This window comes from Ambystoma mexicanum, chromosome 6p (genome assembly GCF_040938575.1).
Source record: "Ambystoma mexicanum isolate Mex_15411 chromosome 6p, UKY_AmexF1_1, whole genome shotgun sequence".
Lineage (NCBI taxonomy): Eukaryota > Metazoa > Chordata > Amphibia > Caudata > Ambystomatidae > Ambystoma > Ambystoma mexicanum.
The window spans coordinates 1413191678-1413219575 of NC_090935.1; the positions used below are offsets into that span (position 1 = coordinate 1413191678).

The 27898-nt window shown below is 47.3% G+C and overlaps 1 protein-coding gene across 2 annotated transcripts in view; it reads right to left on the reverse strand.

Moving 5' to 3' along the window:
* The window catches only part of POLR2B (RNA polymerase II subunit B), a 616839-nt gene that overhangs the window by 85957 nt on the left and 502984 nt on the right, over positions 1-27898 (reverse strand). For both annotated transcript variants that reach the window (XM_069626112.1, XM_069626111.1), the window contains one exon: positions 807-967. In XM_069626112.1, coding sequence (XP_069482213.1) covers positions 807-967 — 161 coding nt within the window. The remainder of the gene's footprint in view (positions 1-806; positions 968-27898) is intronic.

Consider the following 27898-nt stretch of genomic DNA (forward strand, 5'->3'; position numbering starts at 1 on the left):
TCTGAGAATTCTCCCTAACACTTGCAATTTGCTTGTAGATCGCAACAATGAGGCTATTATTGCATACAATGATAACTACAACATATTAATATGAGCGGTTACTTACAAAATATTACGGTGATATGATAGTTTATTTATATAGAGTCTATATACAATGTGTTTCAAAGCGCTTCAAGGCAAGGGAGGAAACAAGGGAAAATACAATGACATTCTTACAGGCCATGGACAGTAAGCATGTGAAATTAACTACCATACTCGGCCTGATCACATTTCAAGCACTAAGACGTAGATGAGCAAGGGAGGGGGAGAGTGGGAAGGAAATGGAAACAGACAGGCGACTACCGTACTAGGCCTGACGACATTTCTGGTAGTGCCGGAGAAAAACAAAAGGTGAGGAAGAAGGGTGCAGAAGGGGAGAGGAGGAACAAAATAAGGCGACTGCCGTACTATGCCCAGCGACATTTCAGATGGTGCTGGAGAGGGGGGTGAGGAGTTACGTAGAGATGCCTAATTAAGACCTTTTACCAATGGCTTCACAGTGTTCTGGCTCTTATGGATCTTCAAACATGACCTCAAAAATGTGTAACAAACTTTTAAGAGAGACTGAAGTGAACATTTAAGTCAATTGTCAAAATCGACTCTGAAGTTAAGCAAAACATACTCAAATTCATGCAGTTAAAGTGAAAAAGCAGAATGCAGATTCGCTCCCATTGTATTACATAAGAGTCCTAACCATTGTACAATTTGGGACCATATGGAGAGATCCATATTTACCTTACAAAAAAAAGGAATAGAAGGATATTTACCGAGATCTACCCTCCATAGGTTGTCTGTTAAGTATCTGAATTGGGCCCCTGGCACGGGAGTGAATTTTGTCATCCACCATGTGCTTCAAGCGCTGGTAGTAAGTGGGACCAACAAACATCTGTGATGTAATTTTACGACCAGTGAATCCATTGTAAAGAACCTAAAGAATAGAGAGAAATGGTAAATATTACAATTGTGCAACAAACAATATTGGCACTTTGCATTTTGTTGTCCATTTTGTAATGAACAGAAGTGGTTTAATTTCAGGCCCACATGTTGGAAACTGTTAGGCAAAGTTTGTATGCAGTACCGGTGGGGACCACTACACACAACTAGGACTGAGCAGCCAGGCTTATTACAAGAGGAGAATGTGAGCTGTAATGATGTTACACAGAGGTCTAAAATCACAAGTATTCAAACAGACTTATACGCCAGGTTTCTTGGTAAAACACTTATTAATTTATTTCGCAGTCAGTTATAAAACATTCACTAGAAGGAGGCAATATATATGACACACAAATATACTTTAGTATATTACACTGTACGTTTCATAAACATTTAAACTACTTTGAAGGAGGAGCAAAATGGCATAGGTTAATAAAAAGAAGATCACAATTATTCTTAAAGAGTGCAAATGTTTTGAGTTCACCAGAGGAGTCGATTCAATGCAATGGGTTAGGCCAAAGTCAATGGGCTGAAGTCGTGTATATGAAAAAGCAGTTCTGGTAGTTCAACGGAAAAGTCTTTGCCAAAATTCTCAGAAGTAGTTTGTAAAACAAAGAATAATATGTTGGGTCACAAGCCGATTAGGCCTGTAAATTGCAAAAGTTCGAAGCATTTTCGCAGTGAGAGGTAAGTTCTCTCGGTCGGGTTTTCACAGTGCCTTACAATGAAGAAAAAGATGCAGCTGAAGACTTCTGTTCCTGGCGGTTCCTGCAGATCTCGCTGTTCCTGAGCCTCAGTCGTAAGGGAACAAGAGGGAGGACATCGGGGTACTCCTGCACTGCACAGGGACAGGTCAAAAAGCTGGCAACTGGCAAATCTTCAATTCCGGTAGCTGCAGTCAAGCACACAAACTGGTATCCCTCTCCCTGGTTATTCGGTTTCCTGCAGCACTCTGAGGAAAATACAACCAGCTCCGAGATTGGTATCCAGGTGGCTTAGTGTTGAGTTGATTGGTCCCACCAACTCAAAGGAAGAAGTCCTTGAAGGGCTTCTCTGTCGAGATGAACTTGGCGATTCGGACCTGCAGCAAGGCATCTCTGGTCAAATCAGCAATCCAGGAGTTGCAGCAGCCATCCTCTTAATGCTTGTCTTTATTTCTTTCGTTCCAGTGGTCGACTCTGCCTTCCAAGCCAAGAGACTCGCCTTTCATCCACTTTCCTCCCATTCATCCCAGCCTAGCTGCCACTCAACCAGCAGGGTGGCTGTCCTTGCTGGACAGTCAGCCAATCACGCCAGAGTGCATTTGGGTCTCCTAAGAGATTAAGCACAGGGAGTTTCGGGCACCTCCCTCACTTCCTGCCCACCCCAGAAACTCAGGCGCCAGAGGCGGTCTTCAGTCCGGAAGCCTGCCAAAGGAACAAAGGGACCAAACCTGGTTTGGCGCACAGAGAAGCTCTAGAAGGTTCTTTCCAAAACAATGGCGAAAAAAGGCCGGGACCCCATTTAAACAAAGGGGGCTCAGACGCCGTCTTGAAAAACATGGCTCCCGCGATTTAACGCTACTGGTGTTCGCAGTCAGGAAAAATCATGGTAGTTCATTGTAAAACCACTGCCACCAGCCATTTCGAGAGGAAAGGGTAGCATTTGACTGCTACATGAGTATCTAGACACAGGGGATCCCAAGTAACCCCTCCAGCACTCTTGTAAGATGGGGTGTGCTGGGTCTAGGAATTTAAAAAGACTAGTAACGTCAATTTCACTTTACTTGCTCTGGGAAACAGTAGTTATCCCAGAGAAGGCATTTAAACCTTGGACAGCCTAAAAGGCTCCCATGTGTGACTGCACTGAGGGTGCTGTGTGACAAATGAAAAGATGATGCCCATGGAGTGGTTTAGGTTCCATAACCAAAAGAAGCGAACACAGAAAACACATTGAATGAAAAAGTTAAAAGTCCCAAAGTTTAGCAAAAGAGCTGGAGGGCTCTAAGGTGGGAGGAATTGGCACATTTATGAGAATTCTCCCCAACAGAAACGAGAGTTAATCAGTTAACTGTTTTGCAAATCTAAATAGATAATGTTAAGGCAGATCATTTACAATTCTGCTAAGCAATCTACAACCACTGACCTTAAAGGGTGCCAAGACTAATGACAAGAAAGGGAAGCCAAACCTCTTAAAGAACACATTACTTGGTTCCCAGTAATGTTCTTTGCGATGGATGTTCCTCCTAAGGATTCCTAATCTATGATATTCTAGGATCTCAAGTGCAGCAGGAATTGGGGAAATGTTTCACCACCAGGGGAGCAGTATGGCTCTGTGTATACCTATGCGCAGGACAGGTAATCCAGGGCAGTATAAATCGAGGCTCTGTGCTAGGACACTTTTTCTGAGGTCCAACTAAGGGCTTAGTAAAGCCATTCAACTGAGGCAGTACAAGACTCCACTCTTAGTATAATGCTGTACCACCCGAGTTCAGGGTAGCATAGACAGAGCAGCCAGGCTCATCTCATCTTAGGAGATCGAGAGGGCTGTAAAATCAGTACAAAGAAATTGTAATACAAGCGGTCCACTGAAACACTATGTATTGTAAAAAAATAAATGTTTGATTCAAATACAAGTAGGCCCACATAAATCTTGGGGGAAATAAGTACTATCATAGATCATATAAACACATTCCAGAAAAACACTATTCTTGGAGTTACACAGACCAAAGCATATAAACTAATTTGGAACATCCAACAGGAGTTCTAGGGAAATCAAATCAATAGTTACTTTTCAAATTACTTTCATTAATATAAGGGTAGTAGACCCTAGCAACTGTACCCTGACGCTCAGCAAGAATTCACTTAGTAAACCAACTTGGCAATACACTTTGTGAATAGTGGAAAACTTATTCTAGGTACGTAAGAACCTATAACTTCTTTTGTGATGACCCACAGTACTATTAGGTGAGTACAACCTAAGGATGTAATATTCAATTACAGTTGCTTTTCACTTCACAGACTAAGGGAAGCAATAACTAACATATTACAAGATGACATGCATTCCTCACCGTAATAGCATTTCTGATGATTGTATCTGCTTAGATTCACATGTTGTGCATATAGTCCGACATCTAGTGGTAATCGTGGAGAACTACATCTTTCTTTATAAGATCGAAAGGGGACATCGACATGGGCGTGACTAACACTATTCCTAACGTGACGTGTAGTGTACTCAAAATCATGCATGCGTTGAGGTCCCCCTGGTTGTGTTTTTTCTGCTGTGAGGGAGCCTTATAGTCAGCATGAGCAAGTACAGAAGAGAATAGGTGTAAGATGTCCATGTTCCTTCTACTCCAAGAGGGGAGGAAGGGTGGGCGCATGTGAAACTAAGCAGATACAATCATGAGAAAAGCTATTACGGTGAGTAAGATATGCATTACTTACCGTAATAGCATTTCTGATGATTGTATCTGCTTAGATTCACATGTTGTGCATATGGTCCAACATCCAGTGGTAACCACGGAGTATTGCATCTTGTCTTTCGGGGACCGAAAGGGGACGTCGGCATAGGCGTGTCTGTAACACTATCCCTATCGTGACGTGTAGTGTACCCAAAATCCCTCATGCGCCGAGGTCCCTCCGATTGTATTTTGTATGCCATGAGGGAGCCCAAGGATATAGTGAGTGAGTGCATAAAGAGAGAAAGTAGTAAGACGTCTATGTTCCTTCCACACCGAGCGGGAAGGTAGGGAGAGCGCATGTGAATCTAAGCAGATACAATCAGAAAAGCTATTACGGTAAGTAATGCATGTCTTCTGATGCTTGTTAATCTGCTTAGAATCACATGCTGTGCATAGACTAGCAAGTAGTGCCCGGAGTTGGAGGTGGGTTGTGAGAAGGACCCGTAGAGAAAAGATGTCTCAGAACCGCTTGTCCCACCTGAGAATCAGACCTAGAATGAGTGTTTAGGCAATAGTGTTTTGTAAAGGTGTGTACAGAACTCCAGGTTGCTGCTTTGCAAATGGACTCAAGGGGACCATTTGCAATGAATGCTATGGATGCCTCAGTGCCCAGAGTAGAATGTGCTCTAGGCTTGAAGGGCAGTTATCTCTTAGCAAGAGTGTAAACAGTGTGATGCATTTAATCCACCTTGAGATAGCGGATTTAGAGACAGGATCCCCTTCTCTACCAGCCGCCACTGAAATGAAAAATTGGTTTGTTTTTCTCAGTGGTTTAGTTCTTTCCAGGTAGAACATGACTGCCCTGCGCACATCTAGTGTGTGCAGGCTTCTTTCGGCCATGCTAGTGGGATTCTGGAAAAAGGTAGGTAGGTGAATCGATTGGTTCACATGGAACTTCGAGATGAATTCAGGCGCAAATCTGGGGTGAGTGCGCAGAACTACCTTGTCCCTGTGGACTGTAACAAAGGGGTCTAGAACAGAAAGTGCCTGTAGTTCGCTAACCCTTCTAATAGAAGGGATAGCCACTAGCAAGGCCGTTTTATAAATCAGGTCTTTTAGACTTGCTTAATGCATTGGCTCAAAGGGAGATCACATGAGCCTGGTTAAAACCACATTTAGATTCCCATCCAGGAGCTGGGTGAGAAATGGGAGGATAAATACTCTTAACCCCTTACATAAAGGCCTTAATCACCGGTATCTTCTACCACGACACCTTTTGATGTGGTTTAGGCTGAAAGAGCAGCCAGATGAACCTTTAGGGAATTGAAGACCAACCCAGTGTCCAACAGATGGGTTCGGTAAAGCACAATGTGTGTGGGTGAGCAATCAATGTGATTGACACCCTTGGAATTACAGCAGATGACAACATTTTTCCATTGGTTGGCATAGCAATAACGTGTGTTAGGTTTTCTAGCTTCCCTGAGTATGTCCATGCACCTCTGAAGGAGCTGTAGGTGTCCAAACTCTATGACCTTAGGCGCCAAGCTGCTAAATTCAGAGTTTGTGGGCATGGGTGTAGGGTCTCCCCCCTGTCCTGAGACAACATGTTGTACGGGCAGGGTAGTTTTACTGTGGTTAGAGGGACATTTCCATTAGATGAGCGAACCAGGGTTGGCGGGCCCACATGGGGCCACCAGTATCATGGTAACTAGTTCCTGGTGCACTATCTTGTTGAGAAGGGGAGTCAGGGGTGTGGGGGGTAAGCATAAACAATTTTCCCTGACCAGGTTTCCCGAGACCGTTCCCCAGGGAGCGGTTCTGGGGGTACCTGGAGGCGTAGTCTTGGCATTGGCGTTCTCCTGAGTTGCGAACAGGTCGATCGCTGGGAAGCCCAATTCTGTGAAGACGTTGGCCACAATGTCTTTGTGCAGATGCCATTCGTATTCTATGGCCAGAGGAAAGTCGCTGCTGAGCACATCTGCCAGAAGATTGAGTTCCCCTGGAACATATTGGGACAGCAGAAACATCTTCTGTCTGAGAGCCCATATCCAAATGTTTTGGGACAGCTTGGATAGCCCAGGAGAGTGAGAGCCTCCCCTGTTTGTTCAGTTAATACATGGCTGTGGTGCCGTCTGTCAGAACCAGAACGGTCATCCCTTGTAGTGGAGTCTGAAAGACTTTAGTGCCTTGAACACTGCGAATAGCTCCAGTAAATGTATATGGTTGGACGCTACTTGTGGGGACCACACTCCATGTGCCGTCTGCTGAAGCAGGTGAGGGGCCCCCCCCTCTCTGCCCCCCCCCCCCGACTTCGTGAGAGATGCGTCTGTCGTGAGAGTGGCTTCCACTGCAGGGGTGGTGAAGGATTTCCCCTTCAAGAGGTTTTCTCTTGACCACCACTGCAGAGAGAGAACGAGGGCTGGTGAGACAACTCCCAGATCTTCCAATTGTCCACTGGCCTGACACCAGTGGCTGTTGAGCCACTCTTGCATGGGACGCATGTGCAGCCGCGCGTGGGGAACCAAGTATATGCACACCGCCATCATTCCTAGCAAACGCATGGCTTTGCGCACCATCGCCCCCCCGACTGGCGACATATTGAGGGATCTGAAAAAGCATGTTCTGAACCCTCTCGTTGGGGTGGGGGGGTGATACGAGCTAGTCTTTCGTCCAGATTAGAGCTCCCAGAAATTGTTCTATTTGACTGGATTTTTTCTCGTTGATCGAGAACCCCAGACTGAACAGGTGATCTACGGCCTTTAGGGTCTTCAAAAGTGTCATACGAGCCCCTGTTATGAGGCAGTCGTCGAGGTAAGGGTAAACCGGGACGGATAACCTGCGCAGGTGTGCTGCAGCTACTGCCAGGACCTGCGTAAACACCCTTGGCGCCGAGGCAATGCCGAAGGGGAGTACCTTGAATTGGTAATGCCTGTCCTCTATCATGAACCTTAGATATTTCCTATGCGCTGGCAACATTGAAATATGAAAGTATGCATCTTTCATGTCCAATGTTGCCATGTAGTCCCCCTGTTTCAACAGTGGGATCACCTCCTGTAGCGTTACCATGCCAAACATTTGAGGTTTTATAAACTTGTTCGCTGGACGCAGGTCTAGAACAGGGCGCATGGTGAGGTCCTTTTTGGGTACAAGGAAGAACACTGAATAAATACCCTTGTTTACCTGAACAGGGACAGCTTCTATCGTGTCCTTTCCCAGCAGTGCTTTCACCTCTTGATCCAGGATCTCCAGATGGTCCGGTGAAAGGCGCTGTGGACGTGGTCTGAATTGTGGAGGTCTAGCAAATTCCATGCAGTACCCGTGGGCAACCGTCTTTATGACCCCAGTGGTCTGAAATCATCCCTTCCCATGCCGTGATGAAAGATGTTAAGCGCCCCCTGACCGGGCTGACATGGGAGGGGACCTGGATCTGATGGTTATTTCTGACCAGAGGTTGCGGCTCCTCTAGGATTGGGGCCTCTACGTCGATGACCCCTTGGTGGGTAGTATGCAGGGCTTCCTGATGTTTGTCGAGCATTAAAGTTTCCTGTGCCATAGTTGTTCTGACTTGCACGGGACTGCCCTTGAAAGGACCGCCGAGAATTACTTCCTCTCTGGGGGGGGAAGGTCTTTGAGTAATTCGTTGCAAGGATTTAAGAGTCTCATGCTCTTTTTGGCTGTTTCTAGGGCCTCATTGACCGCTTTTCCGAAGGTTAGTTTCTTCAATTGGTTTATTGATGAGGGAGGCTTATGTCTCAGGCTTAAAGCCTGAGGTATGAAGCCAAGCGTGCCTTTTAAGTAAGGTGTCTTGGGCCAGAGACCTGCCTGCTGTTTCAGCCGTGTCCAGAATGTTCTTTATTACATTCTGGTTCACTTGCCTGCCTTCGGCCACAATAGTGAGAAGCTTGGACCTGATGGGCTCTGGGACCTCTTGGAGACCTTCCTGAACTAGGTTCCATTGAGTGTCAGCATAACTCGCCAGTAGCGTAGTGTTATTGGCTATGCGCGTAGTATATGCGGCAGCCGAGGTAACCCGTTTACCTAGGGCATATATCCTCCGATTCTCCCTCTGGAGGCTCCTCCCCCGTAGCAAGGGGTACTCCTGCCTGTTTCCGGGTGGTAGTCACTACCAGGGAATCGGGGGTGGCGTGCCCTTTAATGTATTGGGGGTCCAAAGGAGCTGGCCGAAATAACTTCTCTACTCTTGGGTTCACTGGCCGGGTTTGAGCTGGTGATACCAGGGAGGGAGCCAATCTGCTCTTAAAAGAATTAAGGAGGGGAATGGCCTGGCTAGAGGGTGGTTTCTCCTTAAGAATATCTTCTGCGAATTCCTGCTCAGGCAGCGCCTCGAGTAGTGATTTGAAAATGCTCAGCTGCCTTCCTTAACATGGTATTGAACGCCATTTGGTCGTCTACAGGCAATGCCTGGCGAGCCGGGGTGGAATCCAGGCACAATACATCAGTGTCCTGATCTTGTTGGGGGGAGCGTCCATGGGTCCGTCCCCACTTTCTTGCTTTCTTCCCAATTGTCTGTGGCATCCATCCATCCATCCATCCTCATTGTAGCCCTGCGGGAAGGAAGGTTCTTCATCTTCACTATAAATGTCCTGATAAGTATCCATCTGGCCGATGTCTTCATGATGGACGGGGACAGAGGGTTGATCTTCTTGGCAATGTGAAGCAGATTAGATTCTCCACAAGATCTTTTCAGGGAAGGGTGTTCAGAAAAGTTGATAATTTTTTCAAGACGGTCCATACACCCTTCAAATTTCTCTTGTCCATTTAGAGGGACCAGAAGGGCCTATGGGTGGAAAATCGTCGTCTTTAGCCCTTTGGCGTCGAAAATTGTCTCTCAGGGTGTTGGAAAGAGGCTGACTGTCCTCATAGGTATCGTGAGAATCGGGGGAACCATGACGTGTCTAAGGATTTGTCTGCTGCCTGCCCCATGTTATTCGATGGAACGGGAATAAGCCCAATTGCTGAAGTAATTCTTGTGATACTGTGTTCTATTACCGCCGAATCGGCGTGAGTTGATGGGTCCGAAGGTCTAGCGGTAGACTTACCGCGGCGTGAGAGGGCCTAGCGGTCGGTTTTTCGCCTTGAGGACTAGTCATAATTTTTGGGCCTACCGGGCCTTTCGGGACCGTCTGAGCATCTGATTTCCGTGCTTTGATGTGTAAACCTGATTTAGGGGTAGCACACTTGTTTGGGAATACCCAGTCGCAAAACGCTGCTGCGGATGCAGGGAAGGCTGTTGATCTGAACGATCAGAGGGATCCGCTGAAATTTGACGGCCCTGCTGGCGCTTCCACATTTTTCGACGTACCCATTGAAGTAGGGGTTGTGTGTTTAATGTAATGCGCTTGTATGCCCCTGTCACCGGGTGTTGTCCCTGAAGCGAGACCAGAGTCAGACCTTGAAGGGTCAGGGACGGGCATGGCGGACCTCGAAGTTTCTGCCTCGAGCTCTATCACATCCGCAACGGATGTTTGGTCATTGAAGGTGTCCATGTCACTTTCAGCGGGTGTGGCGGTTGGGAGGGGGGTGGAGAGTGGTCCGCCCGCGACATACCGTATGCGGCCCACCGCTTTACACAGCGTTCCTTAAGGGTCTTGGGGCCAAGGAGTTTACAAGCTGCACACTGCTTCTCATCGTGATCTAAGGGGAGACAGGAGTTGCACGTCCTGTGTTCGTCCTTCCAAGGGTATCTGACCCTACCCTTAGGGAAGAACCTAAAAGGAGTCCTTTCCATAGCAAAAGGGAACGATGACCAGACCTAGAGGGTCAAGAGGGAGAAAGAGGAAAGACATAACGGAAATATGGCCACCCCGACCCCACTCTCCCTACTGTAAGGGCTGGCCAGAAGGCCCAGCCACGTGGATGCTTCAGCCACCGGATCTTAGGTGCCGAAATCCACCGCTGTAGACCAGTCCCCCGCAATCTTCGTCAAAGTTGTTCTTGTCGTCGAAATGACTTAAGGGGGAATAACCGACAAGTCGGTTTAGGATAAACAATGTCTGTTATGTAAGAGTTCTGCTATAGAGCGACTAGTTATCTGGGCGAAAAAAACCAATCTGAGGGACCTCAGCGCGTGAGGGACTTTGGGTACACTACATGTCGCGACAGGGATAGTGTTACAGACATGCCTATGCTGACGTCCCCTTTCTGTCCTCGAAAGGGGAGATGCAATACTAAGCGGTTACCACTGGATATCAGACCATATCCACAGCATGTGATTCTAAGCAAATTAACACGCATCAGAAAGCATGTCTTCTGATGCTTGTAAATCTGCTTAGAATCACATGCTGTGCATACACTAGTGAGCATTACCCAGAGATGGTTTTGGGGTGAGTGAAGGGACAGTAGCAAAGATATGTCTTAGTACCGCTTGTCCCACCTGAGAATCAGACCTAGAGTGTAGCTAGGAAGTGTTGTGTAGAGGTGTGTACAGAACTCCAGGTTGCTGCTTTGCAAATGGACTCAAGGGAAACATTTGCAATGATTGCTATGGTAGCCCCTGTTCCCAGAGTAGTGTGCTCTATGCGTGAATGGCAGATCTCGCTCGGCAAGACTAACAGTCTGATGTAGTTTACGATCCACTTAGAGATAGCCGATTTAAAGACAGTCTCCTTCTCTACCAGCTGCCACTGAAACGAAACACTTTGGCCTCGTCTTTTCCAGTTAATAGATCACGGCTCTCCTCACATCTAGTTAGTGGGGTTCTGGAAAAAGGTGGGTAGTTCTATGGATTGGATTACATGGAACTTGGAGATAAATTTAGGTGCAAATCGTGGGCGAGTGCACAGGACCACCCTATCTTTGTGAATCGTATGAAATGGGTCCTGAACTGAAAGGGCCTGCAGTTCACTAACTCTCCTCATCGAGGTGATCGCCACCAGGAAGGCGGTCTTGTGAGTGCTTTAAGGTTAGCCTTGTGCACTGGTTCAAAGGGAGGCACCATTAGTCTTGCAATTACAACATTCAGGTCCCACCCGGGAGCTGGGTTGGAAATAGAGGGATGAAGCCTCTTTACCCCTTCCATGAAGGCTTTAATTACTGGCATCTTCCACCACAAAATCTTATTTTGTGACGAGGTGTATGCTGAAAGCACAGCTAAGTGGACCTTTAGAGAAATGAAAACCAGACCTGAATCTAAAAGGTGGGTTAGATAAAGGACAATATGTTTTGGTGTTGATTCAATGGGATTAATGCCTTTGCCATTATACCAGATGACAAAGCGATTCCATTTGCTGGAGTAGCAATGCCCGGTGTTAGGCTTCCCTGAGTATGTCCATACATCTATGAGGGAGTTGGAGGTGCCCGAAAACTATGACCTCAGGAGCCAGGCTGCCAAGTTGAGAGTTTGAGGGCATGGATGTAGTGTCTCCCCCTGGTCTTGAGACAGCATGGCAGCTTCCTGGGAGGGGAAGCAGACATTGCCATGAGATGGGAGAACCAAGGTTGGCGGGCCCACATCAGGGCCACCAGAATCATCCCGACAGGCTCTTGGTGCATCTTGTACACCATTCTGTTGATCAGGGGAATCCTACTGTTCCGAGTAATCTAAGACCACCTCTTGGTGGACTTGTGTAGACATGGGAAGCTTCTGCAATTTGTGGAATGAGGCAAGAGTCCTCTTCCCTAGGTCTCTTGGGAGTAATATATTTATCTGAGAAAAGTATATATTGGGCCATTTTGTCCATATAATTCTCAAGTCCACAGAGAGGATGCTGAAGGGTCTGGAGGTGGAAAAGATTGGTCAGAAGGGGGAGATTTTTCTAACAAAGCCTTCGAGAAAGGCTGGGTGTCTTCAGAATACTCTTCGACGAGAAGGGGTGCCCCCGATTTCTCCTGCTTCCGAAATAATAGCTGAGACACTCACATCTTTTCGGCAGCTGAAAGTTATGTTGCGACGTGCCTGCCGACGCAGTCGACTGCTCCACCAAAGACTTGGGTGTTTGCGCGCCCTTGGATGGTGCATCGGCGACCGTGTGTGTTTTTTTGGGTGAAAACCCTTGTTAGAGGAAAGCCCAGTCGATTGCCAAGAAGACGGATGTGCAGAGAGCACCAAACCGCAAGGTTCCAAAGGCATCGTAGTTTTGGCAGGCCTGTTGGGGTTACACGCTTCTTCGATGTTTGCATCGAGGAGGCCTTAGGTGTTGTGTGTTTGGGTTTTAGTGGTGCACGTGTGCCTTTGTCACAAGGGTGTGAACTCCCCATATACGAGCCGGTGGCCCGTCTGTTGGGGCAGGGGACGGGCATCTGGGAACCTGAGGGTTCCGCCGAACGGTCGATGGCTTCAAGTTTGAAGCCATGGCTGCCAATGGATTCCTAATCATCTGAAGTGACGGCACCAATGGGGGTGGGGGGGAATTACTTTCAGCCAGCATCGCGTAGGCCACCCACCGTTTTGTCTGCCTGTCCTTTAACGTTTTGGGACCAAAGAGCTTGCAGGACTTCAAAGAAAGCTTGTCGTGGTCTCGAGGTAGACACTGATTGCAACGGCGATGGGTGTCCTTCCAAGGGTATTTGCTGTTACACGACGGACACACTTTAAAAGGCGTCCTCTCCATAGCAGAGAGCCAGCAGCCAGACTAAATAGGGAAATAGAAGGGGAAAAAGAAATGCATTCTTAAAAAAGAATAAACCCAGGGCCCCACTCTCCCTTCTGTAAGGGCCTGGCCGGAGGGCCTGGGCCACGAGATCGACAAATGATCAGTTAACCAGGCGCTGAGCAGTCATTGATGTCTTCGGCAGTAGGAAGTCCACGAGGTAGTTGTCAAAATGAAGTTGTCGGGAGACTAGACGGTCGTGGGACAAAGTAACCAATATTGAGCAATATTAACTCTTGTGAGCTCTGCATAAGGCGGCCAACTAGTTGGGTGGAAAAAAACAATCTTGGGGACCTAGATGCCTGAGGGATTTTGGGTACACTACACGTCACATTAGGGATAGTGTTACAGTCACGCCCATGTCAACATCCCCTTTCGATCTTCGAAAGAAAGATCTAATACTTCATCACAAGCATCAAAAAACACAGTTATACTCCATGCAAGTAAAACCAATACTTTTTTTTTTTTTTTACAGGAGATACCAGCAACCTAAAGGCAGGTATAAACCTCAGACTGTCTTTGTGTCTGTCTAGAACAGACCAGGGAAAACAAAACCCAGTGTTACACACTTTATGATTCAAAGTTAAACTTAAGGCATTCTTATTCTGTACAGGCTAACAGCAAGTCAGGGGACGCAAGACCCAGTTGAGAAACGTATACACCTATTCTCTGAAATAAATAGTGAAGCCAACAGCATTAGTTTTGGGAAAGAGGCACAACCAAATCATAGGAGACGAATATAACCTTACATTTACTCTGTTAGAATTGCGAAACAGTTTCTAAGGAAAGAAAGACGATATATATTTTTCACAATGGCTAAACATTCCTAATTTAAGTAGTAACGTTTGGAACTGTACACTCAGAGTAACTTAACAACCAACTTCTTTTACAAGTAAATAACATTTCCATGCTTGTTATTCTTTAAGGCAGAACCCTTTTCTTACCCAGTCCTTCCCTTATTCTATAGCACAAGTTCACTCAGAGGCAGTAGAGGGACCCTAGTGGTCTAGGTGCCAGCGGTAGGCAGTGTGATATAGGGTTTAGTTCAGAGGTCAAAGTGTACAAAAAGAAGTAGTGGAACCATGTTCCCTGCCGGCCTGCACCCACTCCCCACAAACCCCATCACCACACCCTCTCCCACACACCATACAAACCCCTAAACACGTGCACCTGCTGTTTAAGGGAACATTCAGTGCACTAAAAGTGCAAGGTGCAACGTATTCCTACACTTTAATTTCAAACACAACCATTCCGGAACAGTTTTTCAAATCAAAGTATAGGAGCTGTAAAATGTAACTTAAAAAAAGTAGAGGAGCACCGCTCCTGACCGCTCCCGCTCACTTCGACCACTGGTTTAGTTGCAGGCAAAGCCAGAGTTCCAGAGGAAGACTGCTCAAACAAGTATCTTTACTTTTGTTAGTTGAGGAGCCAGGGACTTCAGAGAAAACACCTATAAGGATTCCGCGGTGGGTTTGGGTGAACTGGATGAGTGGCCTCCCAATCACAGAAAACGCCCAAAGCTATACAGAAAACAAAAGCTTAAGGCAGGTAAAATACCACAGCCAACAGTACCTCAGCACAGAAGAAGAGTTGCAGCACGAAGACTTCAGGATATGCAGCCAAAAACCTAATAGATTGATTCCTTGGTCAAGACCGAAGACAGGACTGTGAAAGGACTTTTGCAGCAGGGATCACGGAAAAAGGCTCCAGGCAAGGGTTTCCTTGCGGTTGGATGTGGTTCTGTGGATTTGGTGCCTTTTCAGGAGCACATAAGTAGACAGAATATCGCTGATCGAATTCTCATTGTTTGCAAGGTCCAGCATTCTGGTGAGGGGACTTTTCGGACTGGAATTGTGTCTCTGGAGATCCAGCAGGATGCCCACGAAGTTTGAGATTCGGAAGACCGTGCAGCGCACTATGGCACGAGGTCCCAGGGTATTGCAGCCCCACAAGGTTGCAGCACAACGTGGGATGGCTCAAAAGGCAGGTCTTAAGTATAGTGGGTTTCACCAGGCTCTGGGCCGGGGTCGTCGTTTTTGGAGTCCCCAAGTTGATTGGAAGGAAAGGCTACAGCAGTCATGGGTTACACAGCAGGTGCGCCGGTTACTGGAAATCGTTTGTCACAAAGTCTTCATCTTTCTTTTCCTTTTTGGTTCCAGTGGTAGACTACCTCTACAGCTTCCAGGATCGTACTTTCATGCAGGAACCCCAGCTAATCAAACAGCCTGGCAACATTCAAACTTGGGGAGTTGGCAATCCTTTCAGGACTTCAAGCCTCCCAGTTTGAACTGGAATCTTGCAGTCAGACTGGAAGTCAAAGGGCTGCAGCGTTTGACTCCTCCCTCGCTTCCTGCCTTCATACACTCCAGAGCATGGGCGGCGAGTTCATAGGATGCCTGCTGAAGATTTTAAAAATAAATAAATAAATAAATAAAATAAAATAAAAAATCACAAAGGGATTTCACACCCTGGATGTCAGGGGAAGAAACAAGAAAGGACAAGGAACACTAAAATGGCAAAAAAAAGAAGACAAGGGCCATTTTGGTAAAACACCCATGCCTGCCTGTGTAAAAGTGCACCAAAATTAATAAAAAGGTTCACTGCCACCAGCCATTAAATGGTAAGTTTGTCCTTGTAACAAATGCTACATTTAAAACGAGAAAGGGGATACTCAGTATCTCCCCAGAACTCCACATTAGGAGGGGGCTGCTGGTCTCACCTAATAAAAAGTAAAAAGGATCCAAAGATCCTTTCTACCCTTGGGAGATTTAGTTCTCACAAGATTAGCCAGAGAAAGTTAAAAAGGGGAGCCCTAGGGCAACTCAGCAACTATAAGCACTTATTGCCACAAAGTTGTCAAAGAGGATAACTTTTAAAAGACAGTACGGAGAGTCTTAAAAATGACACCCATAAAAAGAGTAAAAGATTCTGCGAGTGTGGAAAAAAGTTCTCACTCAGGAGGTATAAAGAAAAATAATCCCCAGTAAAAGCAAAAAGTTCTGGGGTTGACACAGGCCAGGAAGATTTATCACTTATGACAATCTTACCCAACACTCCGCGCCCCATGATCTTAGTTCCGCCCTTTTACCCATCGCACTCTATTGCCAGATGGCTGCATGTTAAGTATAATTTCATTTGTTGGCAATATTCTCCCCACGCGAGTCCCCTGGAACTTTTTGCTGGACTCTACGATATTTGATCAGTTCTCGTGTGTGGGAACCTTTTTCCCCACTCCATCTTTTACTATATCTCTGGGAATCTTTTTCAACCCTTTTGGTTGTATCCTTTTCTCATCAACCATAACAATATAGCCAACGCTTCCAGAAGGGCCACCAAGCTTGCAGGAGGCCCTCTCCAAATGTGCCCCATAATACCAGCCGCCATTAAGAGCAATGGTATGTCAATAAGGAACTGTTAGTTTCAGTTTGAAGTGCATGGTTGGGTACTGTTAGGAAATGATACGCAGGCCCTGGGTTTAGTCTACAGCACACACAAGCCCCCTAGTAAGAAAAGGGAGCTGACCAGAAAGGACAGTGAGGCAACTTTGCGCAACCTCCCCATTGAGACCAATGAGAAATCTAGTGTTACACCAGTTTAAAGCCTTCCACCCACACCATCCCACAAGACAGACAGACACCAAGGATAAATCCAGTGTCTCCAAAGGAAAGAAGATCCTGGGAAGGGAGAATTCTCAGAAATGTGCCAATTCCCTCCACCTTAGAGACCCTCAGCAATTTGGCTGGATATTGGGAACTACTATTTTATTTTTTAACCTGGAGAGATTGAGACACCTTTTCCCAGTCTCTCATGTACTTTAATGCAATTTTTTAACTTTCTTTTGGTTGTGGAGTCTGAAACTCCATAGGCATCATCTTTTACATTGTGTCACACGGCACCTTCAGTGCAGTGACACAGGGAAGTCTTCCGGATTTCTCAAAGGTTGAAATACCTTCTCTGGGACAAACTACTGTTTCCCAGAGCAGTAAAGTGAAATTGACTTTACAGTTATAACTTTCTAGACCCAACACACACTATCTTACAATAGGGTGCTGGAGGGGTTACTTAGTATCCCCTTTGTCTAACTTCTCATGTAACAATGTTATGTTAACCTTTCCTCGCTGAATGGCTGGTGGCAGTGGTTTAACTTTTAACTACCATGGTGTGCATTCGCAGCTGCAGTAAAGCACCAAAGGGTGCAATTTTTGTCAAAATGGCCCTGGTCGTCTTTTTTTTGCCATTTCTTTGTGGAAAATTACTTCTTGAGATTTACTCTGTGCACCAAACCAGGTTTGGTCCCTTTGTTCATTTTTCCTTTGGTGGGATTCACGAGTGAAGCATGCCTCTGGCTCCAGGGTGTCTGGCAGAGGCAGGAAGTAAGGGAGGTGGCAGAAACTCGCTGTGGTTAATTGCCTAAGAGACCCAAATGCACTCTGTGGTGATTAGCCGGCTGGCTGTCCGCCAAGGACAGCCACCCTGCTGGGTGACCGACAGCTGGGCTGGAATGAAGAGGAGCAAGCTGCATAAAAGGCAAGGCTTTTTGGCTTTGAAGGCAGAGTCGACCACTGGACAAAGGAATCTGAAGAACAACTTGAAGAGGACGCCTGCTGCAACTCCTGGATCATTGGTTTGCCCGGTGAAGCCCTGCTGCTGTGCTGAAACTCCAAATTCATATCGGCAGAGAAGCCCATGCAAGGACGACTTCTCCCTTTGAGTTGGTGGGACCAATCGACTCCAAAGTAAGCCACCTGGACATCCTCTCAAAGCCGGTTGAGTATCCACTGCAGTCGCTGCTGGAACCGGATAGCCAGTGAGAGGAACACCAGTTTGTGTGCGTTGCTTTTAAGCTGACCAAGAGCTCCAAGAAGATCCTCCGGAATCCCAAGAAACGGGACAGACCGAGCCCCCTCAGAGTGCGGGATCACAGATGCAAGGAAAGTCCATCTCAACAGCCAGGAACTACAGTGTTGCTATTTACGGTAGATGCGAGGAGCTGAAACGCTGATCAGCCAATTCTTTGAAGTTCAGCTTGTGGCTCTACTTTTATTTTCTTATATTCTACCAAGACTTTTTAAACATTGGAAAAGACTTTCTACTCGCCTGCAAGAAGTGCTTCATTTCACCCTGACTTTTGCTAACTTAACATTGGCTTGCCTGACTCCCTGAATGACTTCTCTCTTCTGCTTATGTGTTTGCCTTCCTTCCAGGAAAGGGTTAACTGACTTTGCATTGGGGGGTTGTTTTGAAAGTACTTACCTACTTAGGAATAACTGTTTGAATACTTGTTTTATTCTGAACTCTTCTCTTTAACACTACTCCTAAGAATATTCTAAATGCACCAGTGATATATTAATGCCAACAGCACACTAGCAATTGAAGTCACCTGAGGGTGTATGTAGTGCCTGTGTGTCATCCCAAATGGTTATTTGCTGATTTAGATAACAAAAGTGTATTTTTGGAGTGCATTTGTGTGTTGCTCTAGATTGCTCCCTTCTGAAGAAGGCTTATTCTAACTGACTGGTAAATAAATTAATAATGGTATATTCAAGAAACCTTGTGTGTAAGTGTTTGAATACTTGTCACTGTGAATCTCCAACTTCCATACAGCTCACATTGACCCCTCTTGAGATAAGCCTGGCTGCTCCACACGCTACAAACCTGTGTAGTGCAGACTTGTACAAAAGGTTGGGTTTTCTATTGCCAGGAGATCAGGGTTGTTGTAGTGCACCCAAAGCGTACTGCATACAATCTTGCCTACCACCACAGTTGAGCAAGATTTTTATATTTATGTTATGTTACAACACTTGCTATAGCGCCAAAGCCCTCGGTCATCCAAGCGCTCCTTCACAAGCAGAAAAGAGATTTCATGAAGATGATTCGAAGTTTAGTTAGAGTGTCGTTTTCAGCAATCTTCAGAAACCCAGAAGGTTGCTTTGTTCTCTCCGGCCCAGCGGTAGATTGTTCCATGCCTTAGACGCGAGCACTGGGAAAGAACGTCCATTTCCACAAGCTCTCTTAGCTCGTGGAATCTTCCCGACCTGCATCAACCCCTGAACTTTTTGCTTGGGCTTGGTAACTTTTATCTTGTCCCTAGGTGAAGGGGTATCATTTTCACCCTCTCACCTAGTCTTTTACTCGTATGGGTTACCTTTTTATGTCTCTTCATAATGTATGGTTGGAGTTCTAGTTTCCTACAACTTTTGGGCTTAGTCTGGGCTGTCTCTTGGGGTTCCCCTGATAATATCTCTTTCATATACTTGGGTGAACTACTGTTACCAAGTAGTAAAGAGGGTTTTTCATCCCCTTTACATTTTATGTAAAAGTGAGCCAGCACACCCCACATTATTTTGAGAGATGGGTGATACATTTTACCAGGCAAGAAAGGTAGGGGATATATTGTAACAATTGTGAGTTTACCTGAATGGCTGGTGGCAGTGGTTTTACCATTATGACTGTCATTTTTACTTGCAGGCTGTTCATTCAGCCTCAATAATGCACAGGAGGGACACAATTTCTCTAAAATGGTGGGTCCTTTCATCAGCATTTCTTGTGTGCTTGCCGTTTTGGATGTCTTCCCCCCCCTGCCATTCTAGGTGGGAACGACCTCAGTGGACGTTTTGTCTTCAGCAGGAATCCTTTGGATTCCCCGCACAGGCTCAGTGTGAGAAGGCAGGAAGCAAGGGAGGAGTCCAAAACTCGGCAGCCCTTTGTCTTTCACATTGCCTGAAAGGAACCAACTCCGAGTGGGGGGCTGGCTACTCTGATTGGATAGTAAGACTGCCCCTTGCTGTAAAATGCAGGGAGGGAATGCAGACGTTGTGCTGTAGTTCCTGTTAAATACTCTTAACATGCAAACTGCCGACAAGTTGACAATTGGAGCCGAAAACAAAGAGGAAGATGAGGAAACGATGGCCGTAGCGATTTCCAGCAACCAAAGCGCCCGCTGTGTAACTGGAGCCTACTGTAACCCTTCCTTGAAATTGACCTGGGGGTGCCCAACGCGACGACTCCTACACAGAGGCTGGCGAGAACCACTAGTCTCAAAAAGACCTGCATTTTGAGACATCCCACAACGTGCTACGACCTTGCTGGGCTGCTACCCTGGGACCTCGAGCCATTATGCGGCGCACAGTCTTCTGAATTCCAAATCACGCTGAAACTTCGGTGGCATTCTTCTGGACCTCCATAGACCGGATCTGAATCTTTGAAGTCCCCTCACCGAGTGCTGGACCAGATTAGCGATGGGAAACCGAACAGGGATATTCAGTCTTCTCCTGGCTCCTGAAAAGGGCACCAAAACCAGAGCCGCATTCAGCCACGATGAAACCCTTGCCTGGAGTCTTCGTTGTTGGACCCTGATGCAAATCGGGATTTAGGCTGCAGATCCTGAAGACATCCTGCTGCAAACTCTTCTGTATTGGCTGGGGTATTACTTACCTTAAGTCTTTTGTGATTCCTGTTAAGCTTTGGGGGGGGGGCAATTCATGCGATTGGGAGTCCTCATCCAGTTCACCCAGGCCCATTACTGGAATCCCTCTAGGGTGTCTTCTCTGAAGTTCCTGGACCCTAACTCACTCTAAAATGAACTATTTACTTGTTTTGAAGAGCCTTCCACAATAACTGACTTTTCCTGCAACTGAACCCCATCTCAACCTGCCTACAGTTAGCACCTCGACAGCTAGGGTCCCTCTTCTGTCTCTTGAGAGAACTCATTCAAAAGACTAGGGAAGGAAAGGATAAGGAAAGGGAAAGGTTTCTGTCTAGAAAAGAATGACAAATGTTAAAAAGTTACTTACTAGTGAAAGATTGGTTTGGTAACGGTCCCTCTGAAATGTGAGCAATTACATATAATATATAAGGTTATTTCACTCACCTGTGAATTGTTTCCCCCACTTCCCTAAAGTAACTAAGTACCTAATTATTTCTTTCAGAATATTAGTGTACAAGTTTACCAACTGGGTCTTGCTTCTCTTGGTTTGCTGTATAGCCTTTCTAGAATAAGTCTGCCTTGGGTTTTACTTACCTTGAATAGCTGTGTGCAATTCTTAAAACATGTATTGTGGGTTTTAGTAACCTGGGTCTGCCTTGTGGCATTCTAAAATAAGTTAAAAAGTTATTGCTTACCTTTGTCTGTTCCACTGATCTGAAAAGCAACTATAATAGTTTATTACAACATCACGTCTTAATTACCTAGAATAACTGAGGGTTATCCTAAATGTAGTTATAGGTTCATACTGTTCCTTACATTTGTGTTCCACTATTCAAAAAGGTATCCTGGAAACAGGGTTGGTTTAGTGATTTCTTAACCGAGTGTCACTGCATGACTGACTTATGAAGAATTCTCAGAAATGTGCTAAATTCCCTGTACCTTAGGGACCCCCAGCTCTTTTGCTGGACTTCAGGACTTTTAATTTCTTACTTGGAGAGAGACCTTTTTCCACACTCATGTATTTTTTTCTGTGATTTATACTCTGTTATTTGACTTTGGAGTCTGGCAAACTCCATAGGCATCATCTTTACATTGTGTCACACAGAAACAGTCTTTTTTTTCCCCCCCATTTCTTGCTGTAAAGGTCCTTCTAGCAATTTACTCTGCGCACCAAACCAGGTTTGGTCTCTGTTCCTTTGGTCTTTAGCAGGTTTCACTGCTGAAGCCCGCCTCTGACGCCAGTGTCTGGCAGGGGCAGTGAGGTGCCCGAAACTCACTGTTTTATGATAAGATAGGTTATTTATAACGTGCTTAATATCCAGGGGTTTATAAGCGCGGACCCGGGAATCGAACCTGTGTTGCTCCGTGTCGTCTTGCTTCCAAGGCGCGCACGTTGCTGTTGAGCTATCCTCCCAAGACATCTCCTAGGAGACAGGAATATCCCTAAAGGTGATTGGCCGTCTGACTGTCTTCGGAGGACAGCCGTCCTGCTGTGTGATTGACAGCTAGGCTGGAATGAATGGGAGAATCCTGCATAAAAGGCAAGGCTTTTGGCTTGGAAGGCAGAGTCAACCACTGGAACGAAGGAATCCGAAGAACTTGGAAGAGATGCCTGCTGCAACTCCTGGACCGTTGGTTTGCCCAGTGAAGCCCTGCTGCTGTGCTGAAAATCCGAATTTGTCTCGACTCTAGAAGTGCTGCAAGGACTTCTCCCCTTGAGTTGGTGGGACCAATCAACTCCAAAGAACTCGTTTGGATATCCTCTCGGAGCTGGCTGTACTTCCGCTGCTGCTGCTGGAACCAAAGTGCCAGGGAGAGGAACACCAAACCTAGTATCGCTTTTAAGACAGACCCATGCTGAAGGACGATTCCCCCAAACTCCCTTGAAGGACTAAACAATTTTGAGCCACCTCAACAGAGTGCTGCATCCCAGATGCAAAGAAAGTCCAGAGTGGTATCCTTGAGACCGTGGTTGTGCTATTTGCTATAGACGCGAGGAGCTGAAACTGCGAAGTGCCGCTGAATTGAAGTTTGCCCATTGCTGCTGCTGATCTTCGAGTTGTAGTGCAGGAGTCCCCAGACGTCCTCCCTTTTGTCCCCACGACTGAGGCCCAGGAACAAAAGGATCTGCAGAGCTACACAGGAACAGAAGTCAGCTGGAACCATTTCCTCTAACTAAAAGGTACTGTAAAGTTTAAGAGTACTTACCTCTTGTGGTGGTGCCTTACTCCTTCTCAGCTGAGACTTGTCTTGGTTAGCCTTGCAGAGTTGTTCGCATCTTTGCCCTTCACAAGCTCCCAGCTTGTGGCCCTTCAAATGTTCTTATTTCTACAAACCTTTCTGAAAACAATGTGCAAAACCTTTACTTAGCTGCAAAGAAGATCTTCAGCTCCTCTAGACTTTGCTCAACTAACACTGGCTGTCCTGGCTCCCGAGAGACTCTTCTTACCTCTGACTTTGTGCTTTACCTTTCCTCCAGGAAGGGGGTTCATTTATTTTGCATTAGAGGGTTTAATAAAGTACTAAACAGTTTATGAATTATTTATTAACCTATGTTTTTTATTCCCATATCTAACCTTTGCACCAAACTCAGTATTGCTCTGAATGTACCAGTGATAAATCAATGTCCACAGTGGCCTAGCTATTTAAGTCATCTCAGGGTGTAGAAAGTGTGTGCGCAATCGCCAATGGGCATCATCTGATCAGAGAATCTAAGTGCGATTTGAAGTGTATTTAGAAGTGTTACATGTTTTGCTCCCTTCTGAAATGATAAGTTACTCACTGTAGTGACTACCGTACTCTTAGTCCATAGTCCCCTTCCAAGGGACAGGCGATGAAACATTTTACCAGAAAAAACCATCCCCTTTAAATTTAGAGGTGCGTGGGGGCGCGGCCCAGGGAGCATGCGCTGCCCTGACTCCACCCTCCGGCGCCACACCTCAGTCCCCCATTGATGCGTCAACAATAGATTTAACATTGCCTAATGACACCAATATTATTAGGGGGGAGGAGGTTGGTGGGACATATAGAGGAAAGGGGACTAAGTACGTTAGTCACTACAGTGAAGAACTTATAATTACTCTTATGCCCGGTCCCCTTTCCTCCATACTGTATGGGTGATTACAACTGATTGTAGCACCAGGGTGGAGAGGAGACCTTCCTTAAGCAAGTAGGTTCCTGAGAACCGCCTGTCCGAAAGCCGCATTAGATCTAGAGCCGGCATCCAAACAGTAATGCTTGCCGAAAACCGAGGGAGAGGCCCAAGTGGTCGCCCTGCTTCTGACTTGCCAAGGGACATGGCGCTGGAATGCGATGGCCATTGCCTTGGCCCCGACTGCGTGGGCATGTATGTTGGCCAGGAGCAGTTTGCGCTGGCCGGCCCTCGTACGCTTCCTCGCTGGGAGGCTGGGACTTCCTCCACTGCCTGGCTCTCTACAAGCGACCTGATCTCCGCCAAAAGAGTTGCTGTCCCAACCTGTGGAAGTGGAGGGAAGGAGGGAGGAGAGGCTGGATAGGAAGGTGGTACTGCATGGCTACTACAGAGAGGATCCAGGGTTCCGTGAAATTCTGGTGCCAGAATTGTGCATGGAGAGCAAGCCTACCCCCCACCGGAGGCACGTGGACCCAAAAGGGCGTATCATGCCTTCCTTCCCTCGTAGGCTGACGCTGAGGGTGGACTGGAAAAAGCCCCCCCCACTCCTCTTTTTGTTTGTTCTGAGACGGCGAGCGATCCGTCCATATGTACAACCCTTTTCCGAGCGCTGCTGAGATTGGGTGTACGATTTGGGCGTGGTCTTTGTAAGAATGGATAAAGACTTTGCCATTTGTGAGCTGTTTTTCTTTTTGTCCAGCTCTTCGTCCGTAGAGGAGTGGAAGAGGTACCCCCCTCAAACAGTAGATCTAGAATGCGCTCCTGGACATCAGCGTTGAATTTCGCTGCCCGGAGCCAGGCTGTTCTCATGTCCGTGGAAATGCAGATGGGACGGCCTGAGGTATCGATATGAGCCACTGTGGATTCCATGAGGTCATGCGCCACGAGCTTGGTTTCCGCTAGCCCCGCCTTAAAAGAGCGATTGGCATTGGGGGGGGGGGGGGGAGTTCCAGGAGGAAGTCCGCAATTTCCCCACCATAACCGTTGGTTGGCGGCAGCCAGCATGGCATCTGAATTGGCTTGACGCAGGTGCAAGGAGGCGTTGACCGTACGCCTCCAAGATCTTCTCCTTGCCAAGCAGCACCGCAGAGGAGGCGGAGGATGACTGAGGCTTGGAGTATAGGGATGCCGCAGCTATCACCGAGGAGTGTGGCTGAGGATGGGTCGAGAGCAAGAGTGTATCCCCCTCCATCTGCCTGTACTTGGCATCCAGGCGTCAGTTGAGGGGCTGGACTGAGTGAGGCTTGAGCAAACCCTTCTTGGCCAGAGAGACTACATCGGTTTGCAGTGGAATACCCGTGTTGGCAGAGGGGAGTCGTGAGGACTTCAGCCAGAACCCCCCTCTGCCGGCTGTTCGATCTCGGGTTGGGGGAGGCCCAGGTACTCCGCCAGGCCAGCAAGACGTTCATGGAAGGCCCAAGCTGAGGATGTGTCCATATCCTCCTCCTCGTCCGTATCATGTGGATCTGGAGGATCTTGTGGGGGAGGAGGAGTAGATGGTGCCGTAGGCTGGGGTACAGGAACAACTGACAGAGGCTGAGGAGGCTGCGGAGATTGCAGAGTTGGCTGTGGAGCCGGAGGAGGCGGCTGCACCGGGGCCTGATGGAGGCGTCTGTGGTGCAGTTAGCATGGCGGGGAGGACTTCCCTGACTGCGTCCTTGATTATAACCCCCATCTGAGGAGACCTCATGAGGCCGAGAAACTTCTCGAAGAGCACCTTCTCACTGGCCAAAGAGGTGGCAGGGGGGGTAGCGAGGGGCTGCTGGAGCCACTGCGTACCCAGTCCATATGAACGCAAAGGAAAGTTGCCCTGCGCAAATGAAGGGTAGACTGTAGGCCATGTACCTGGTTGAGGCAAGTCCCACCTTGACACTCGTTCTTTGCCGAATTCGTGGAATGGTGTGGGACAGGTCCCCCGTTCTGGCACGGCGGCCATTTCGTCGGGCTGCCTGCCAAGTGCCTGCAACGTGTTGCTCAGCCCGCTGGGCCCAACCTTGTCCAAGACTCTTGCGTGTGGATCACGAGGCCTACCCTGCTCCTCGGGCCTCGGCCCGGTAGGTGTGACACCCCCGACCCGGGGGTCGGTAGAGCTGCGTTTAGGCACCCCCCTCGGATGTACTACCAGTAACAGGGTGTAGCCCCTCGGATGTAGCCCCGGTACAAGAACCCTCCTGTCCCTCGACACTGCGCCAGTGAAGATCCGAGGACCCCTCGACCCGAAGGCCGGTAGCTGTAGCAGTCTTGGGGCACGTGCCGGTAGAAGGACCTGGTCGGTCCATCCGGTGCAGGAGACTCCCTGGGAAGGAGTCTCCCAAGCGGGGCATGCTGGAAAATATTGGCCCTACCTTGGGCCTGGTTCAATGCTTCACGAAGTTCTTGAGATCCTCTGGAGGCGACCTCTGGAAGAGCTCACTCCACCTGGCGAGTCTGTTCTTCAGCGCCTTCGAGGACAGAGAGTCACACGCCGAACATGATTGCCAACCGTGGTCTGAGCCAAGGCAACGTAGGCAGAGGGTGTGGGGGACGGAAGTTGGGAAGAGCCTGTTGCAGGACGGACACCTGCTGAACCCTGTAGAAGTTTACATGCGCAGGGGAGGAGCTTGACGCCCGAGGAACGAGTACCTGAATGATAGATCAGGCAAAAAAGACAAAGAAGTATCCGCGTGTGGAATTACATGGCCGAAGCCAAACCCAGGAGCGCAGGTGAATTCGGCCCGTTCCCGTCGATGCGGAAAAGGGGACTGGCTTGTGGCGGCGGAGTCAGGACAGTGCATGCTCCCTGTGCCGCACCCCCAAGCGCATCGAAATTTAAAGGGGAAGGTTTTTTTTGGGTGAAAAAGGTTCCGTCTCCCATCCCTTGGAAGGGACGCACATACAGTATGGAGGAAAGGGGAAGGGACTTAAGAGTAGAAGGCTTATATAACTGACTTAAATACATTAATAATTGTTTAATCAAGAAACAATGAGTAAGTTTATTTGAATAATTGTCATTGTGAATCTATGTGCAACTCCACTACTGCTCACATTGACCCCCTCTTGAAAAAAAAGCCTGGCTGCTCAGCCACACTACCAACCTGTGTAGTACAGACTAATACCAAAGGTTGGGTTCCTATTGAGAGGAGGTCAAGGTTGTCGTCTTCCAAAGAATACTGAACACAATCTTGCCTAACAGCGTCTACTACCCTTGAACTACTGACCATATTCAAAAAGGTATACGTAACCTGGTTTTATGTCCCAAGAAAAGCAGATTACCTTCTGAATGCGTTATAGGTTTACGTCACCTTGAACTACTGACTGCTATTCTTAATAAGGTAATACTTTGGGGTTTACCCCTTAAGTATTGAGTTGGTTTTTATAATTGTGCTTCTATATAATGTGATCGTACTTATTTCCCAAGATTCGTCTTGGCCTACTTGTATTTAAATAGACCTTTTATTTTTACAATACGTGGCGTTTCATTGGACCATGTGTGTGCTGCAAGTTCTTTGTACCAAGCTGCAGCCCCCCTACCTCCCAAGATAAGCCTGGGTGCTTTGCCTATGCTACGAAATACTCAAGTGGTACAGCCTTATACTAAGAGTGGCGGTTTGTACCGTCTCAGTTGTATGGTTTTACAAAGCCCTTAGTTGGACTTCAGAAAAACTGTCCTAAAAGCCACACTTGCCAATTATCTGGCAAAAGTGTAGCCAATAATGTGGTACCTTAGTGTCTCTCCCAGTTGTGGGAGTTCCTTTTGAGAGGGTGGGAAATGACATCGTTTGCCTCGACTCTTCAGCCTCCTCAGGCAAACTGTTTATACTGGTTGTAGTGGACCAGGCCACTAGATATCCTGAGGCCATACCTATGAGAACCATCACTGCTCAGGAAGTTGCGAAGGCCCTACGTGGTATTTTTACCTGGAGGTAGTATCCAAAGGGGGGAGGGGGGGTCAAGCTTTATGTCCCACTACATCCAAGTTCTCAACTGCCTACCATCCCCAGACAAATGGGTTGGTAGAGCGGTTTAATAGAACAATGAAGAACATGATTGGTGCTTTAGAGGAACCTTTTCAAAGAAAGTGGAACCTCCTACTGCCATGCCTTCATTTTGCTTACAGAGAAGTAACTCAAGCTGTATTGGGCATCAGCCCCACTTAGCTTCCGTATGGTCATCCAGTCAGAGGCCCCTTGGTTCTGATTAAAGGACGTCTGAAGGTTTAACCTTCAGAGCCAATAAGAATTACTATGTGGATAGGCCTCAGAGGAAGAATGGTACAGATGACTGAAGCATCTTAAAACTTGAAAGCTGGTCAAGTATTGGCATGACTAGAAAAGCTAACATGGAGGAGTTTGTTCCAGGCCAGCTAGTTCTTGTTATGA